Source organism: Macaca fascicularis, chromosome 12 (assembly GCF_037993035.2).
Source record: "Macaca fascicularis isolate 582-1 chromosome 12, T2T-MFA8v1.1".
Lineage (NCBI taxonomy): Eukaryota > Metazoa > Chordata > Mammalia > Primates > Cercopithecidae > Macaca > Macaca fascicularis.
Window position 1 is genome coordinate 13,945,381 of NC_088386.1, and position 18,797 is coordinate 13,964,177.

The following is an 18,797-nucleotide window of genomic DNA, read 5'->3' on the forward strand; positions in this document are numbered from 1 at the left end:
ATACATTACCTGTGACAGAAGTTTAGTTTATAAATTAGCACACTGAGATTAACATAAAACAATTACAATATACTGTAATAAAAGTCATGTAAATGTGGCCTCTCAAAGTGTATTATTGTACTGTACTGACCTAGTTAGACCACAGTTGACTACAGGTAATGGAGATCATGGATGAGGCTGCTAATGGACCTGAAGTAAGTTCTCATATAGCAGGGCCAACCCTGTCCACTTTGTTTATATGCTTTTCTCACAAAACCTCTTGAGACTGACTCATACTAGAGATAAACAATCTCAAGACCAGTAGGAGTACAGGACATACTGAGAGAGGGAGAGCCAGTCTGGCACAATCAGGTAGGTATCTTGAACGTAAATCCTGGCAGACCAAGCAAGGGTCAACAAAGTATCCATAAATGAAATACAACATTGAGGTAACTATTTAATGACACAGGAAAATAACATGTTATGAAACAAGCTGGTTACAAGTAGTAGGTAGATGACTTCATTTTTGGTAAAAAAATTAAAAAGCACGAACATGCATATAAAAATCAGATTATGTACAAAATACCAATAGTATTTACTTCTGCTCAGTAATTAAATATTTTTCCCTTTGTTTTTGTCTTTTAAAAAACATTATTTCTGAAAAAAATAATCAGAAACACATGATCCTGGAGAGAGTTATTAAACACCAGGAATTAGGAACCCAAGAAGCTAAGCCAGCAGCCCAGCAGTCAAGGTTGGAAGCTCAGGACAGGTCCGACCAGGGTGATGGTGGCCAAGTCCAGAAATGGAAGATTGTTCTTTTCTTTTCCTACTGGAATGTTCTTTACCAAAGTTTTCTCTACATTGGATGTTCGCGCACTAATTTAATGGGATCCTATGATTAACTGGCACAACAGCAAAATGATGCTAGCAACTTTGGTTTTGAACTGCTAAAAAATGTACTATCTTGTAGTTACATACTACATAAAACACACTAGAATAATCAACTGCTCCTACAACAAAGAACTCACCTGACTAAAATCACTGACTTTGCTGTTTTGTTTCTAACTTTGTTCATTTTCAATCCTCACAGCAAATGTATTTTTTGTTGCAGGGCCTGGAAGAGGTATTTTTTCTCAGAAAGAAGCTAACATTAATGTGTGCTGGGTACTGTCTGATGGCGGGGCTCTAACTCCAAGTAAGTTGCCCTTGTCTTCTAAGTACTCTACAGAGTGCAAAGGCTTACCAAAATCCAAACCACCTTGAATTAAACAAATCTGAATGAGGAGCATCACCATTCTTTGTATGTGTTTTTAAAGTCTTTGCTATGTTACCAAATGAAGAAATGCAGTACATTACACCTCTATTGATGTAAATGAGGCTCAAACATCTCAATTCCATCCTCTTCCTAGCCTCCACCCATCAAACGTTGTAACTGCTTAGTGACACTTTATTCAAATTGCAACCCATAGTTTTTGCTCCAAAAAACGAAACACCTGGGAAAGGCCCATTGCTTTAAAATCAAGAATCTATAAAAGCAATGCCACCTTAATCAGGTGCTTCTTACGTATTTCCCAAAGCTCTCTGCTCTTTTACACTGCAGCATTTTCAGGAGGAGTCATTGGATACTGTCAAGGTCCAAGAAATAACTAAAAACAAAAAATAACCTGAGCATCTTTTCTGCACTGCCACCAGCTGCCCAGTATATACTAGGTCACCTTTTACAGCGGTGAGCACAGCAATCCATGCCACAAAAGTCTTCACAAAACAAGAAGGAAAGGTAGAAAAAGAATTATATTAAAATAGTAACATACATTTGTGTGTATGAGGGAGGGATATTTAAAATTAAAATATTATATAATCACAAGAAAGACCAGATATTCCTTGCTCTGCCCTTGGGCAACCAAGAAAATTAAAGCCTGTTTTATGTCCCAAAACTAAAAGAGAGACTCGATAGAAGTAACAGTGCTCAGTGCTTGCAACCCAAGTCAATTTATACTCTTGTTAAGTCCAAATTCTAAAGTCTACAAAAATCCTGTCAAATCAAGGGAAAAAAAAAATTCATTTTAGGACAAAGTTACTCAAGATGAAAGAAAGGCATGTGTTCAGTGACAGAACTGCCTGCTGTCAGATGATTTCTTGCTAATGTGTTTAAAGATTTTGGACTTCTCAACTTTCTTGGTTTTCTGGTAGCCAAATCCACCACCACCTCCTCGCTTTCTCTGCTTGCCTTCGTTGCTGTTGACGTCTGGAGGCAAACGTTAAGGAAATCAAGCAAAAAAGATAATGAACTCCAATCTAACATCTCCACAGAGAAAAAGTCAGCATGAACACTGCTGTCCCTCCACAACCCCATTCTCAACAATGAAAATGTGGGAACAGAAGCCTATGCAATACATTTCCAGAAAATTAGGAGTGGCCACGTGACTGTGGACTTAAATTAGCAAGTATGATTTTAAACTTCGGTGTGTAACGGTCATATTAATTACTTCTTCCACACAATGAAATTCATGAGAGTGAATAAGGATTTATGAGTTTAATCAGGAAGTTGATAGCACATTAAAAAAACACCTCCTGTGTCAAAACGAATGACTATCATTTCTCTTCGGAATTGATTTAGGAATGCCTAAGTGAAGGAGCTGCTCTTTCTTCCACAGGACTCGACATACATTCATTTCAGTTTGCTCAATGCTTACAATGGGGATGGTGACCCAAAATTTGGTCCTCTAGTCCCCTCAGAAGTTACTCCCAATGGCAGTGAAGCACAGGCCTCATTTCAGCCGCTCAGTTTCTTCTGCAAGGCACAAATTATAAATCACAACTGGAGCAACTGGAAGTACTCCTTCTGCCTTTTATCTTAAGCAACACCTAAGTTTTATTTTCTTTTGCTGAACTTGCCACTTTCTTGTATAAAACCCTCCAGGGGCTCTAAGAGGATTAAAACTCCTTGAAAGGTCCCAACCTCTCTTTAGCTTCAAAATATCCCTTTCACCTAAGTACCCGCACAGTGCGGCCTCAGCAAACACTGAAGTTTTGCTTTCTTACCTGTGTTTCTGCCTGGAACACACAACTGTCTCTCTCCTTGACAGTCAAATTTGTCTTTTGAAGCCTCAAGGCATAAGCTGCCTTGTCCCTGTAACCCCATCCTAAGGATTAACCCCTGCTTACCCATCCAACCTCTACGTCCTGTGCTAGCACAGACAAGCAGACATTGACTAGGGCGAACACTGGAGCCTCCAGTCTGAGCCAGAACACGCACCAATCCACTACAAAGCCCAAAATGCCCCTCTGTCCCCAAAGCTTTTGTTCCTTAGTTCCAGGGTAACTTCATTAAAGAAAAGGATACTCAGATCAACGAAGGGAGGCACCTTGAAACCAAATGACAGAGCAACTTGAGGCAAGTTTAAGTTATTAACATTAAAGATCTGTTTCAGAGAATGGGAATCATAGGCTCGTATGTATGACTTATATGCTTCCTGGGCTGACTTATGAAGAAAGTAGTTCTTTTCGATCAATTTCTCAAGCTGAAATAGAAAGAAACACTGGTTTTAATAAATAAAAACAACCACCTGCAAAACACCGGATTTCAAATATCCTAGAGCAAAGCCACTCCAGAGAAAACATTTAAAGAGGGCACAGAGCGGTGGTAACTAGAACAGCAAGAAACCTTATACACCACCCAGTCTGATCCTCACTTTACCACAGGGTAGACTTTAAAGGACAGTGACTGCCCAATGAATTACTATCAAGAGAGTGCTGGGACAAGGTTCCTGCCTACTCACAAAAACGTTTAAAAAGCACATACCTGAGACTGAATGTCAGAAATTTTAGACCAGGAAAAGTCAAATTCACTTAATGGAACCTAGAAATCAAAAGTATTAAGATTAGTAAACCAGGATGATCGGCATTCCAATGCCGGGTACTGAAGACGGGGAAGGATGAACCGGCCTATGAAACTCCCTCAGGACAGACAGGAAAATCTGCTTTTTCTAGCCTCCCAATGTTGACGGGAAAGTTTCGTCTTTGCTCTGCTGAGTTGGGCAATCTGCACCTCTTTCCTTCTGAAAGGCAAGGAACTGGACAGGGATAGAGTCAGTAAAGCACTTTTCTGTAAGAATCTCTATAATCCTGACTATTTGGAACCATGAAACAGTTCGAAGCTTCTAGTCAGAAGGGTCATCAGCCCCTTTTCTCCATGTCAGAAGAGGGGCCCTAATACCCCATAGTCCTGTATTGAGGCTTGTGATACTGGAGGCCATGATGACCACAGACTCCTACAGGATGGATCTGCCATCAGTTATCATTCGTTAAATAACTAGAAAAGCAACAGGCCTGTGCTAGGTGATAGAAAACAGGTGCCTAAGTCCTGGACTCTGCCCTCAGCTTGCCGTCTTGTAGGGGAGAAAGATAAGTAATGAAATGTCAACCTGCAGATTCTGGATATTAGCCCCTTTGTCAGATGGGTAGATTGTAAAAATTTTCTCCCATTCTGTAGGTTGCCTGTTCACTCTGATGATAGTTTCTTTGGCTGTGCAGAAGCTCTTTAGTTTAATTAGATATCATTTGTCAATTGTGCCTAGGGCTAATATCCAGAATCTACAAAGAACTTAAACAAATTTACAAGAAAAAAATCAAACAACCCCATCAAAAAGTGGGCGAAAGATATGAACAAACACTTCTTAAAAGAAGACATTTATGCAGCCAACGGACACACGAAAAAATGCTCATCATCACTAGCCATCAGAGAAATGCACACCAGCTCATACCAGCTACAATGGCGATCATTCAAAAGTCAGGAAACAACAGGTGCTGGAGAGGATGTGGGGACACAGGAACACTTTTACACTGTTGATGGGACTATAAACTAGTTCAACCATTGTGGAAGACAGTGTGGCGATTCCTCAAGGATAGAGAACTAGAAATACCATTTGACCCAGCCATCCTATTACTGGGTATATACCCAAAGGATTATAAATCATGCTGCTATAGAGACACAAGCACACGTATGTTTACTGTAGCACTCACTATTCACAATAGCAAAGACTTAAAACCAACCCAAATGTCTATCAATGATAGACTGGATTAAGAAAATGTGGCACATATACACCATGGAATACTATGCAGCCATAAAAAAGGATGAGTTCATGTCCTTTGTAGGGACATGGATGAAGCTAGAAACCATCATTCTGAGCAAACTATCGCAAGGACAGAAAACCAAACACCGCATGTTCTCACTCATAGGTGGGAATTGAACAATGAGATCACTTGGACACAGGGTGGGGAACATCACACACCGGGGCCTGTTGTGGGGTGGGGGTAGGGGGGAGGGATAGCATTAGGAGATATACCTAATGTAAATGACGAGTTAATGGGTGCAGCACACCAACATGGCACGTGTATACACATGTAACAAACCTGCATGTTGTGCACATGTACCCTAGAACTTAAAGCAGAATAATAAAAAAAAAAGACATGTTAACCTGATGAGCACCTGTGCTGTGGGAACAAGGAGGAGGGCAGGAGATCAGAGATAGCTTCCCAGCAAAGACAGGGGCTAGCTGAAACCAAGCATTCTCCAGAAAGTGTGCAAAAGCTGTAGAGCAATTTCAGGGAACTGCCTGTGGTTAGAGGGTAGAGGAAGCCTATCAGCAAGACTATGCCAGAAAGGCCAATGAGGGTGGAAATGTCAGGGAGGAAAAGGCGTGATATGCATCCCCATGGCCTAGCAATAAAGAGGCCACTTAGGGTTCTGATGGATTCAATTCTGGTGCAACAATAGAAAGCTAAAGCCAAATTAGGCTGCTTAGGGACTGAGAGGGAGGTAACTGGCAAGAATATAAACCATTTTTCCAATAAGGCAGACTGAGAAAAGGCAACAGACAGTAGCTATCCTGCAGACAGGGGTAGAAGAATAGGTTTAAGGTTGAAGTTACTTTTTTACCCTGAGAAATCTGAGATGGTAAAGCGCCAACTGCAGAGAGACTATAGGCCAAGAGTTGATGAATAGGAGACAGAGGGCAGTGGAGGAGGCAGAGGCTAGAGTGAACGAGGATTCCCCACTGCTTCATACGAGGTGAGAGGAAAGAGGGGGAGCAGAAGCAGAGATGACTAGGTGTGAGGGAGCTTCAAAGGAGTGGAGAAGGTTTAAAAGAGGGCTGGAGGGAATGGGAAAGGAGAGGCTGGGACACAGAGGTGTTGCTGGGTAACAGAGCTAGAAAGCCGAGACATGTGGGCAGTTCCTTCTGTACTCACTTCTTGGGCTAGAAGTACATAAAACCTTACTTGCTTAATTGCCACAAGAATGGTTGTAATAGTACTGTCCAAACTCCAGACTCCTCTGACACATGTAGAAATGGTGCTTGCTAACAATCCCTACACCAAGAGAAATTTTTCTCCAAGTAAAGATCTTTACCTTGGATTGTTTCAAGTAGCGAAGAAAACCCAATTCTTCTGGGCGCAATATAAGCAAGGCATGCCCTCTCCCATTTAGGCCCCTGGCTGTTCTACCCACACGATGAATATATTCCTTTGGTGGAGAAAGAAAACTTGAGTTAACACAGTGATTTCCACATGAGCCCATTTGTGTGTCTGTATCCTGAGTATGTGCACGTCTGTGCTGAGATGGTGCACTCCTGCGGTGCTGGGCCACACACACCTTCACCACACCCCCACAAAGCTGGGCCAGCAATCGCTCTGCGCACATCACCCCCAACAGGCCAATGATTGAGGCCAAAAAAAAAAAAAAAGGCTGGACATGATATTTGCATGAACAGTGATTTAATAAAATGAGTATTATGTGTGCTTCATCATCAAAATGGCTTTAATCTATTGTTTGCTGAAAAGACTTCTCAATGAAGCTTATTCTACCACATATACTACAGAAGCTTGTCTACCTCCTTAAGCAATTTTATTTCCTTCAGGCATCTGCTGTTCTTAAGAGATCATTCCAAGGATCTCATTTTCGTAACTTAAGTCCCACTGATACTTCTCAAACCTCTTGCACAGCCCCTCTGAGCCCCGAAAAGCCTTAAATACTTATCAATACCAGAGAAATACTGCAGTCACTGTATAGCAGGGATCTTTACCTTGAGTGTGGAATGCAGTTTCTGTCAGGGAACTGGGAGAATAAGTGAACTCTTTAATGCAGTCATTCTGAAGATACCCCAAGGGTGCCAGTTACCTTAGGGTCATCCGGAGGGTCATACTGAACAATCCAGTCGACTTCAGGAATGTCTAGTCCTCTTGCTGCCACATCCGTACACAATAGTGTTCCCGAATCTGCGTTGCAGAACTGGAAGAATGTGGTTGTACGCTTATTTTGCTTTTGCTTTCCCTAGAATTAAATAAAAACATCCATTAGAGCTGGAATCTTGAGATTGTCTCTAGGAAGTCTAGCAGCAGAACCCCCAAATTGTGGAACTGTTACCCTACTTTATTTTGAGCTCATCCCCTGGCCTGTGTCCTATTTCCCTAACTGTTCTGCAAGCCCCTCAAGGAGGGGCCTGAGTTGTCTCATACTCTTCGGAAGTCCTCATACCCCTCCACACCCAGCTGCGCTCCCTCACACAGGATCCATCACTTAGTGGTGATTAAACTACTCAGAACAATGTTTGGAGAAGAGGGCCATACCTCCAATCCTACAATCTATAGGGCTTAATAAGCATACCCTGTTTTCAATGGGCTCATCATCATCACTTACATGAATGGCCAAGACGGGCAAATCAATGTAGTTCAGCAACTCATAGTGGTATTTCACAGACATACAAGACGAAAAGAAGACCATGAGCTTCTTCTTTCGGTTCTTCTTAAGGAATGTAAAGAGCAGAAGGAATCTCTTTTCAGAAGGACAAACAACGTATCCCTACAAAGCGTTTAAGCAGACAGATACAAATGAACCAAATGGACATTTTCCGTTTCCTAACTTGTGTAATTTGATCAACAGCACTGATAAACATAGTATGTAAACTGTCGTGCCTCACCTACGGCATTTTAAAAGTTCATTAACCCATTTGCTTTCTGAATGATCCTTCCAACAATTACATAAAAACACCAAGTAAGATCCCTACAGTTTTCAGTTACTGATAAAAAGTACCTGCTCAAGACCATCCACTGTTGCATTAGCTTTGTCATCATCAACACCAACATACAATGGCTCCTTTTTCAGAGAAATCCTTGCCAGGTCTTCAACTTTTCGAGTTTGGGTGGCAGAAAAGAGCATAGTCTGTCTACGTGCTGAAACAGACACGTATAAAAATAACCCGTCTTTTAGGGAATCTTTACAACTGCCTCACAACTACAAATATTCTAGGTAGAGATATCGGAAATGGGAAATATAATGTCTCTATAGATTCTACAAATATTACAAAAGGTAAAACAGGTATATCATGAAACACGAGGTCTTTAAGTTTGAGAACTTAGATGAAACAAACTCCTTCGAAGACAAACAACCGAAGAAAACAGGAAAACTTTAAATAGCCTTATATCTACTAAAGAAATTTTAGTTGAAAACTTCATGTAAAGAAAATTCCAGGCCCAAATGGATTCCACTGGTGAATTATATTGAACATTTAAGAAAGAAACATCAATTATTCACAAACTCTCTAATAAAGAGATTTATTATAATTTATTATACTTATTATATAATTATAATTTATTATTATATTTATATGTCAACTCATTCTTTGAAGTCAGTCATTACACTATTCAAAAACCTGACATGACATTAACAAGGAAAGAAAACTATGCACCAATACAATTTGTGAGCACATACGCAAAATTCGAAATAGAATTTTAGTAAAGTGAATTCAGCAACATATAAAAAGGATAATGGATCATGACTAGGCAGGTTTATTCTACAAATGCAGGGTGGTTCAACATTTGAAAAATCAACCAATACAATTTACTATGTTAACTAAAGAAAAAACATGATTACTTCAGCAGACAGAAAAAAAAATCTGATCATCTATTTCTGATTAAAAATCCTCAGCAAACTAGGAACAGAAGGGATCTTCCTTAATCTGATAAAAGGCATCTATATAAAACCTACAGCTAAATTCATATGTAGTTAACGGTAAAAGACTGAATGCTTTCCCCTAAGATCAGAACCAAGACAAGGATGTCTGCTCTCATCACTTCTATTCAGTACCATACTGGAGGTTCTGGCCAGGGCAATCAGATAAGAAAATAAATAAATAAATAAACAAAGAGGTGAAACTGTCTTTATCTGTACATGATTGCCTATATAGAAAATCCAAAAGGCTACAGTCATCTGGAAAGTCATACTGAATATTCATTCAGTACAGGATTAACTGTCTTGCTAGATATAAGATCAATATAAAATTCAACTGTGTGTGTATATATATGTGTGTGTGTGTGTATGTGTACATATATTAAAGCAACGAGCAATTGGAATTTGAAATTTTAATGAAATACTTGGGGATAAATCTGACAAAAGATGTGACTAAACCTGTATCCTAACCTCCCCCCAAATATTATAGAGAAACAAAATATCTAATACATGGAGATATACCTTATTATGAGTTAATATTGTTTTCCTCCAATAATCTCTATTCAATAAAATCTCAATCAAGATCCAAGACTTTTTTGGAGGGAAGGGGGAGAAACTGACAAACCAATTCTAAAATTTATATAGAAATGCACAAAGGACAAGAATACCACAACTTTAAAAGAGAACAAACTTGGGGCTAACATTACCTGATGATCAAGACTTAACAGGAGGAACTGGAGCTTTCTTGCACTGCTCATAGGAATGTTAAATGGTACAGCCGCTTTGGAAAACATCTGGCAGTTTTTTAAAAAGTTAAACATATACTAAATATATACCAACTATGATACTCCTAGGTTTACTTAAGAGAAAAGGAGACATATGCCTCTATAGGGACGAGGTATGTGTGTAAGGAGGGGTGCGAGGGAGAAACTGAAAAGGGGCAGGAGGAAACCTTTGAGTGGGATAGACATGTTCATTTTCTTGATTGCAGTGATGGTGTCACAGTGGAACATAAAATTGTACATTATAAATGCACATATAATTATGTCAATTATACTTTGATAAAACTTTAAAAAATAAATTATACAATGAAGGAAACCGTGGTCTTAGTTATAACCAGTTCATAATGTTGCAAGTACTGTAACCAAGGTATGTACAAGTAAGGCAACAAACCTATGGCTACTTGGGGGATGTTACATGAGGTAAGAATGGGCAAGAGGCGCAGGACAGGACCTATGTGAAGACTGTTTAACATGCATTATAACTTCTAGAACAGCAAAACTACTATATCAAGTTATTAATCAATTTGATGCTTGTATTCCAAACTAACTTTCAGGTTAACTGGCACAACTACCTCACTTGGCTATGGTAAAGTTCTGGCATTAGCAGAGTTTTTCTATAGGAACAACTCTTATCTACTTCCAACAGATACTTTGCAAACCAAATGCAGATGCTACCTACTTACTTGGCAAAAGTTTAATAATTTGCTTTAATTCTTCTTCAAATCCAACATCCAAGATACGATCAGCTTCATCAATAACCAGACACTGAAGGTTTTTATACATAAACCCTGGGGTATTCTAACAAAACAAAGGACAAAGAACAACTATTAGTTGTCAGTCTATGTTTCATATAAGACAATGAGACAAGCACTACATCTCTTACCTGCATATGGTCCAACAGACGGCCTGGTGTGGCCACAATGATGTTGATCCCATTAGCGAGTTTCTGTGCTTCAGCAGATCTGTTACTGCCACCCATTATCAAGCCATAGGTATGCACGTGGTGAGTCATTAGCTCCTTAAGAACACCAAAAGTTTGCATGGCTAGTTCTCTGGTAGGTGAGAGAATAAGGACTCCCGTTCCTAAAAATAATACATATGGTAAAAGTCTAAACGTGGTTGTCACCATTGAGTCCGTAACAGCTACAATAAACCTCTAGTGAAATAATGGCAGAAACAAGCAGACAAAAGCTTACCATTCCTGGGCATGAACTTTAACTTGACAATGAGTTCAACTGCAGGGATGAGAAAAGCCAAGGTTTTACCACTGCCTGTTTTTGCAGCTGCTAGAAGATCCCTAAATATTAAAAAGGGAAAGGAGAAAGACATTGAGCCTACTCATTTACGATGTACTACACACACACACACTTTAGGCACTAAGGCTAGAACATGAACAAGATGATGTCTACTTCGCTGAAACTGATCACCTGGGTTATATACCGAAATCATAAGTCAGAACTGTGCTACAACAGAAGTGAACATCTTTCCAACACTTTCCTTCAAACATCAGTAATTAACTTAGTCTTTCATGTATGCTGGATACATGACCCAACATATAGCAGAAAATCAACAGAATATACTGGTATGTTCTTTATAATCTACTAGTTCTAAAAGCAGATGCCAGTATCTAAGCTTCAGTGTTAATCATACCTGCCTTCCAGAAGTGGTCTGATACTTTTATGCTGAATTTCAGTCATGTTTGTAAAACCCATTTCTTTTATTGCCTTCAGAGTGTTTTCATTGACAAGATTACATAGAGAAGCAAACGAAGTATCCTCAAAAGCTCCTAAACAGAAGACAATGTATCATCAGCAAATTTATTTTTTTTTAAAAAAGTTAGTATCGCTACAGTTGCCTAAATCTATTTTGCCTAGAAAAGCTTCCCACAGTAAGAAAAGGCTAAACCTTAATTATTCATATCTGATAATACCAACAAAAAGATCCTTTATCTTTCAAGTTTCTCCATTGTTAATGGCTGTGTAAGTTATAGTCCAGAGTCCATACTGTAACAAAACGAGGGGTATAACTGAGGAATTTATATAAAATAAAAATACCAAGACAAGGAAAATAATTGAGAGTCCAGAGATAAATGAAATGCTTAAGAAATCTGATACAAAAAGTAAAAACATTGAACATTAATAAAAACTGAGTGTCAAGTCAATTTAAAAAAACACTGTTAATCTCACTCCAACAAGACACAGAAGAGTCAGATACAGCCACAGAATATTAGGCTGAGCCTACGTATCAAGTAGTACGGCGGTTCTTCAGCAGGAGGCATCAAAATCACCTGGGGGTTCCCTCACACTCCACATGCCCAGGGTGTAAACCAATTACTCTTGACCTTGGCACTGCTGACATTTGGGTTGCATAATTCTTTGTTGTGAAACGCTATTCTGTGCATTAGGAGATATTATGCAGCATCTCTGACCTCCACTCACCAAATGCCAGCAGACTGCCCCTAGCTCTGAGAAGCAAAAATGTCTCCTAGGCTTAGGATGATCTTAGTAGGCTAGGGACAGAGGAGGTTCCTGGGATGTGGGACTTTCAGTGCTAAAACTGGAAAAGTTCTGGGCAAACCAGGATGAGTTACTCATCTTACTTGGGGGGCAAATTTCCCTGCTTGAGAGCTACTACCAAAACATTTGCAATTTGTGTTAAGCAGGTCTGGGGTTGGGCCTCAACGTTTTAACAGACAAACCAACCCAAACCAAACAAACAACTCAATTAACTCCTTGACATACCTGGTTAGCAGTAGTGAATTCTAGTCTAAACTTGACTTTATAAAGGAACAAAGGTCAAAGGAGGTTAACCTGGTACAGGGTCAATGATTTTCCTATTACAACATAGAATGAGCCTTAGAAAAGGACAAACCAAAGAATCATAGAAGCTGCTTGTGTGCATACAAAATATTTAGTGTCAGGAATGGACAAAAGGAAAATAATAGGGAACAAAAAGAACTAAAACACCACAAAATAGAAGATAAAGAGAAAAAGCAGCAGAAAGATTTACAAAAAAGTGTCTTGTTGATAGTTACTTTTTCCAGGTAAACTAAAAGTCACAACTCAACCTTCAAACCTATAATCCTCCAAAAGAGGTACATTTTAAAGAAGTTATGTCTAAAAAACTTCCTGGACGTTACCTGTCAGTCCCAGGGGCAGGCTGGGCACCTCACTGTCATCTTCATCATTATCTGGCTTCTCCACGTTATTTTCTGTTTCTTTAGGAGTCTTGGCATTTTCTTCTTCAGATTCCCCTTTGTTTTCAGTTTTTGCTTTTTTTGCATCTTTGGTTTTAAAAGACAAAACCCGAAAAATTTTTTCCTTAAAATAAAATTCCAAATGAGATCAACAAAACAGAAGATCTCTGATGTACAGATGTGTATTTTCAAAAGCTAAATATATTCTGTGTTACTTTGTTAAGAATTCTGTTAGATGAAAAATGACTGGTTATATTTAAAAATCCAGGGTACAGACAGACTTGGTGACCAAACATTTAGGCTTCTTAACGTATTATAGCATCTCATTTAAAACTTTAAAAAGTTCAACCAAACAGTATAAAGATACCAATTATAAGTCTCACATACTCCACTGAGGGGAAAGAAAGCATATCTGATTAACATAATCCTTAACAACTCATTATAAGCACTCATTTTTCCTCCCACACCAATTACTATCAAAGGCTCTTCATGTTACTAGAGATAGACTGTAAAGGGCAGCAATCCACTTGCCTGGATGACATACACTGGACTGCTCCTTGGCTATCAGGGATGAGGGTGGGAGGAAAGGCAGAGCTTCCTAGCCTCTCATTTCTACATTCACAACTTTCACATGGCCCCAACTACCTTTTCAGTCCTACTTCTCACTTCTCTTTTCAATGTTCGACTCTCAGTCAAATGGATTAACCACATGCGAGGCTTATATACAAATATATGGCAATTAGTGATGTTTGAAAAGAACTGACTTAGAACAGAACCCAGGACTCTCTGTAGCTGAGTACCGGTCTCTTCCCTGTACCTTACGGCCACCCCTCCAGGAAACAGTCAACTTTGTAGGACCCACATGTTCAAAATCCATAGATATCTTCAGCTGGCCTCCATGTATTTTGTTTCCCCTGGAATAGTTCTTAAAATGTACCCATAAGGTGGCTGGGTGTGGTAGCTTCCGCCTGTAATCCTAGCGCTTTGGGAAGCCGAGGTGGGGGGATCATTTGAGCCCAGGAGTTCAAGACCAGCTTGGACAACACAGTGAGACCCCATCTCATTAAAATACAAACAAACAAAAACCCATAAGGTTACAACTCCCAGCATTATGACTCAATGTTTGAGAGCAGAAATAATACCACTTCCTGGGGCATACTCAAAACAAGAATTGTGAAGGCAATAATTTTAGAACAGGATTACAATGACTTTTGTTTGAAGGCATCATGAAGACAGTAATGCATGTTTGGGAAAGTTCAAAGCTCCTTTCTAAATAAAACCCTTATTTCAGATAAAATACATGAATAGGATGTTCTAACTCAGGGGCTGGCAAACTATCTAAAAAGGGCCAGATAGTAAATGTTTTAGGCTTTGCAGGTCCTATGGTCTCTGCTGCCATAAACACAACCAAATAGGCACTGCTATGACCCAGTAAAACTTTATTTACAAAAACAGGTAGAAGGAGGGATAGTTTGCTGACCCCTATCTTATCCTACCTTGAAATCTCTGCTTGTACAAATCTCAATTAAAATGTCCATTCTTTCATCCGAGCTTACTGAAATTCCATCATCTTCAAAAAATATTCCTTCCTTTTCCTCCTGCCATTCTTAGCACTTGGAAATTAATGTTCTGTTTATTCAGAAGTTTCCTACTTTATATACTTTGTAACTAAGACTCCTTTCAAAGAGAGGAATTTATGGTAGGAAAATGGGAAGAATCAAGCAGAAAAAAAGGTAACTTAAAAAGAAGAGAAAATTTCTAGCACTCTAAAGAAAGTCTTTTCTGAGAGTGAGGTTTTCTTCAAGGTTAGTGAAATTGAAAGTCTATTCCTCAATATTTTGAGTAAAGTTAAAATGGACTCCCCGTTTCTGCCAATAAAATGTTTCCATTAGCTACCAGGCTAATCTCTAATATACTGGTGAGTACAGGGAATTCTCATATGGCATGTGCACACAATAGTAATAGAAAGAGGAACAATAACCGTCTGTGAAAATCTAAATGGCTGAAGTTCAAAGATAATAAATACCTACCAGGCCCAGCATCATTCACCGTTTTCCTCTTTTTCTTCTTCTTTTTCTTTTTTGATTCTGAATTGGGAGACTGCATTGCTGCTTCTCCATTGGTTAATACGGTGGATTTCTGGGGAGATTTTTTAACTTTTATATTTCCCACTGCTTCTTGAGACATGTTTCCATTTTGAGTTTCTGATAAGCCCACATTCACACAATGTTTTGATTTTTTAACCTTTCCACCTCCCATTGTTTCTTCAGATACATCTCCATTTTGAGTTTCTGATAGGGTCAGATTTGAGGCCCCTGTTTAAATAAACAGAACATACACTGTGACAAAGAAGGAGAAATTTACTTATAAACACTGAAATCCCAAATGAGAACTTCCATGGCTTCCTGATACGAATTATTTAGCTTTTCTTCTCTTTCATGTAATTAAAACAACTTATAATTTTATGGTGTTCCCTTACAGGGAAAGTAAGTTATCTTAAAGAAAAAATACTGGAAAAGGGAAAGCAATATTGATTTCTTTTTTTTTTTTTGAGACGGAGTCTCGCTCTGTCGCCCAGGCTGGAGTGCAGTGGCGCGATCTCGGCTCACTGCAAGCTCCGCCTCCCGGGTTCACGCCATTCTCCTGCCTCAGCCTCCCGAGTAGCTGGGACTACAGGCGCCCACAACCGCGCCCGGCTAATTTTTTGTATTTTTAGTAGAGACGGGGTTTCACCGTGGTCTCGATCTCCTGACCTTGTGATCCGCCCGCCTCGGCCTCCCAAAGTGCTGGGATTACAGGCGTGAGCCACCGCGCCCAGCCAGCAATATTGATTTCTTAACTTCAAAAGACAGTACATCTGAGTTTAAGGAGTCTAGGACAGGAAAACTTCAATGAGGTCAAATATTTAAACAGATGAGGTCAGATAATGGCAGTTACAGAATAAACATAAATATTTGATAAACATATGATTAACTAATATATTGAAAAAGACATTTACAACTCATTCGCACAAGTACTATTTCTCATACTGCTTCAAAACATTCAACCCCAACTCTACTGGACTGCAGTGAGTTGAAAATTCAGTTGATAAGACCACTTATTTACCCCAATATTTATCACACACAAATACAGTAATGCGTGCACAATGACATTTCTGTGAATTAAGGACAATATATACAGTGGCTCCATAAGATTATAAAGGAGCTAAAAAATTCCTATCACCTAGTGCCATCAGTTGTTGCAATGTCGTAGTGCAACATATTACTCATGTTTGTGGTGATGCTAGCGTAAACAAACCTACTGTGATGCCAGTCATATAAAGCACAGCACACATAATGATGTACAATACATAATACATGATAATAAACAACTATGTTACTGGTTTATGTATTTACTATACTTTTGATCATTAGAGTGTACTCCTTCTACTTATTAAAAAAAATATGAGTCGACTGTAAAAGAGCCTCAGGGAAAAAAGTATTTTAGAAGGCACTGTTATCATAGGAGATGACAGCTCCATGCCTGTTGTTGCCCCTGAACATCTTCCAGTGGGACAAGATGTGGACGTGGAAGACAGTGATACTGAATGTGTTTGTGTCTTTACATTTTTAACAAAAAGCTTAAAAAGAAAAAAAAAAAAAACAGAAAAATCACATACAATAAGGACATAAGGAAACTTTTTGTACACCTGTGCAATGTGCTTGTGTTGTAAGCTAAGTGCTAAAATTTTTTTTTTTAGTTTAACTTTTTTTTTTTTATTATTATACTTTAAGTTCTAGGGTACATGTGCATAACGTGCAGGTTTGTTACATATGTATACTTGTGCCATGTTGGTTTGCTGCACCCATCAACTCATCAGCACCCATCAACTCGTCATTCACATCAGGTATAACTCCTTAACAAGTTTATAAGGTAAAAGTTACAGCAGGCTAAGGTTAATTTAAGAATAAAAGTATTAAAAAACTAAACAGTATAGCCCAAGTGTACAGTGTTTATAAAGTCTATAGTCGCGTACAGTAATGTCCTAGGCCTTCACATTCACTCACCACTCACTGACTCGCTCAGGGTAACTTCCAGTCCTGCAAACTCCATTCATGGTAAGTACTCTATACAGATGTACCATTTCTAAAAATCTCTCATGTCATATGTACCGGTATTTTTACTGTACCTTTTCTATGTTTAGATATATTTAGCAATACATACACTTACCATTGTGTTACAATTCTCTCAGTATAGTACAGTAACATGCTGTACAGGATGACAGCTTAAGAGCAACAGGCTATACTATGTAGCCTGGGTGTGTAGCAGATTTAGGTTTGTGTAACTATAAGCTGTTCGCAGAACGACAAAAGCCCCTAATGTCGCATTTCTCACAATGTATCCCCCCTCCTGTTATGTGACGCATGACTGTATCTGAGAATGTCCTTACCAAAGGCTTCCTGTGTGTTTACTGAAAAAGAGAAAGCACCATCTTTTGTTCAAATCTACTTACACAGGCACTGAAAAGTAGTTAGTAACGCTGTAGTATTATTCTATAGGAATTAGAAATATAAGAGTACTTCAAAACATATTCCTAAAATTCACAAACCTATTGCCTCCTGCAGGATTTTTTTCAATTAATGTCTGTTGAAAACCTACTGGGGCAAGGCACTGTGCCTCCAACCTTTTCCTCGGGTAGTTTATATCTTAACCTGGACAATAAGTTAACACAATTACTTCAAGATCTGTGGCCCCATTGTCAGGACACTGGGACTGCAAATGAGGTAGGTAAGAAAGGTGACATTCATGTAAAATCCTTTTCATTTAGGTGACCGCGCAGGACACAAATATGTAGAAGCTCTTGTGAGAAAGTGCTACGAGTGTGTGTGGAGGTGGGTAGAGGAAGGCAATAGTATCAAAGAAGCTCTAGAAACAGCGAGACGGGCTTTCGGAGAAAGAAATACGGGAATTAAATGATGTGAAAAGTGGGTGTAAATGAGAACGTTCCATGTAGCCTAACCGGAAATGAGGGATGGGGTGAGGTGCGACTTGCAGGTGGTGAGGGAATCAAAAGGTAAGGTGGAAATGCAAAAGGCAGGGTTAGCTGCAAGCTTAGAAATGAACCGGGAGGCCTCCTGCTCTAACGCTGTAAGAAGAAACTGATTGCTCAGAAAGGTCAGGAGCAGCGCTGGAACCACGCGACTAGTCGGCAGCACCGCAGGCCCCGAGTGGAGGCTGCCTTTTCACTCTCCCCAGTCACACACTCTGCAGGGGACGCTGCCTCCGTCACTCGGAGCAGCTGGGCCCCCGGCCGCCCGAACGCGCCAGGACTGGCGCGTGGGACTCCTGAGCCATCGCGAGTCAACGCATCTCACCCTGCAACTTTAGGTTCCGCTGCCGCAATTTGAGGTTGCGCTTCTCGATCTTCTTACGCAGGAGTTTCATCGGCAGGTGAGACATGGTGTCCAAGAAGTGCCTAGAACAAGGCGCCACACAGTACAGCTATTCAGTTCTCTAGAACAAGGCGCCACACGGCACCGCTACTCAGTTCTCAAGGCTGACGTTACTTCCCTTCCGGTCACATGTGCGCAGCTCAGCTAACCGGAAGTGCGTCACAGGAACGCTGGTACCCGGCGGAACGACGATGCTCCAGAGCGGAAATGCTTCCAGACGCGCGCACCACGATACCTTTAGCGACCAAAATCTTTGCATCGCCCCCTGGAGAAGTGGAGGCCAGGCCCTGCACTGGCTTCACGCTGTGCTAAAGCTAATTTGAGCACCCCCTAGAGGAAGATTGAAGAAAGAGCGTGGAGGGGAAGCAGTCCATAGGGAGTCGGCATTTTTATGTTCCTGT

The 18,797-nt window shown here is 39.9% G+C and overlaps 1 protein-coding gene across 2 annotated transcripts; it reads right to left on the reverse strand.

Annotated features, from left to right (window-relative positions):
- Positions 1 to 423: 423 nt before the first annotated feature.
- On the reverse strand, positions 424 to 18,502 carry DDX18 (DEAD-box helicase 18). 2 transcript variants are annotated; one of them, XR_012421078.1, is made up of 14 exons: positions 18,319 to 18,502; positions 14,995 to 15,279; positions 12,908 to 13,051; positions 11,419 to 11,554; positions 10,965 to 11,065; positions 10,652 to 10,851; positions 10,452 to 10,566; positions 8,072 to 8,211; positions 7,679 to 7,840; positions 7,160 to 7,312; positions 6,392 to 6,505; positions 3,785 to 4,040; positions 3,326 to 3,503; positions 424 to 2,227 (listed from the first exon to the last, which is right to left on the reverse strand). XR_012421078.1 is itself a non-coding variant. In XM_005572964.4 (14 exons), exons 1-14 carry the CDS (start codon positions 18,401 to 18,403, stop codon positions 2,085 to 2,087), a joined length of 2,013 nt encoding a protein of 670 aa, XP_005573021.1. In that variant the 5' UTR covers positions 18,404 to 18,502; the 3' UTR covers positions 424 to 2,084. The 2 variants fall into 2 exon arrangements, 1 of the variants encoding a protein (XP_005573021.1); XM_005572964.4 differs by having other exon boundaries at positions 3,785 to 3,841.
- Positions 18,503 to 18,797: the final 295 nt, after the last annotated feature.

Excerpts from the sequence above, each read along its gene's own strand:
- DDX18 (XM_005572964.4), bottom strand. The coding sequence starts at position 18,403 with ATGTCTCACCTGCCGATGAAACTCCTGCGTAAGAAGATCGAGAAGCGC. Across the intron at positions 10,567-10,651 it reads GTCTGTTGGACCATATGCAG|AATACCCCAGGGTTTATGTA; the intron begins GTAAGAGATGTA and ends TTGTTTTGTTAG. Across the intron at positions 3,504-3,784 it reads TTTCTGACATTCAGTCTCAG|CTTGAGAAATTGATCGAAAA; the intron begins GTATGTGCTTTT and ends TTTCTATTTCAG.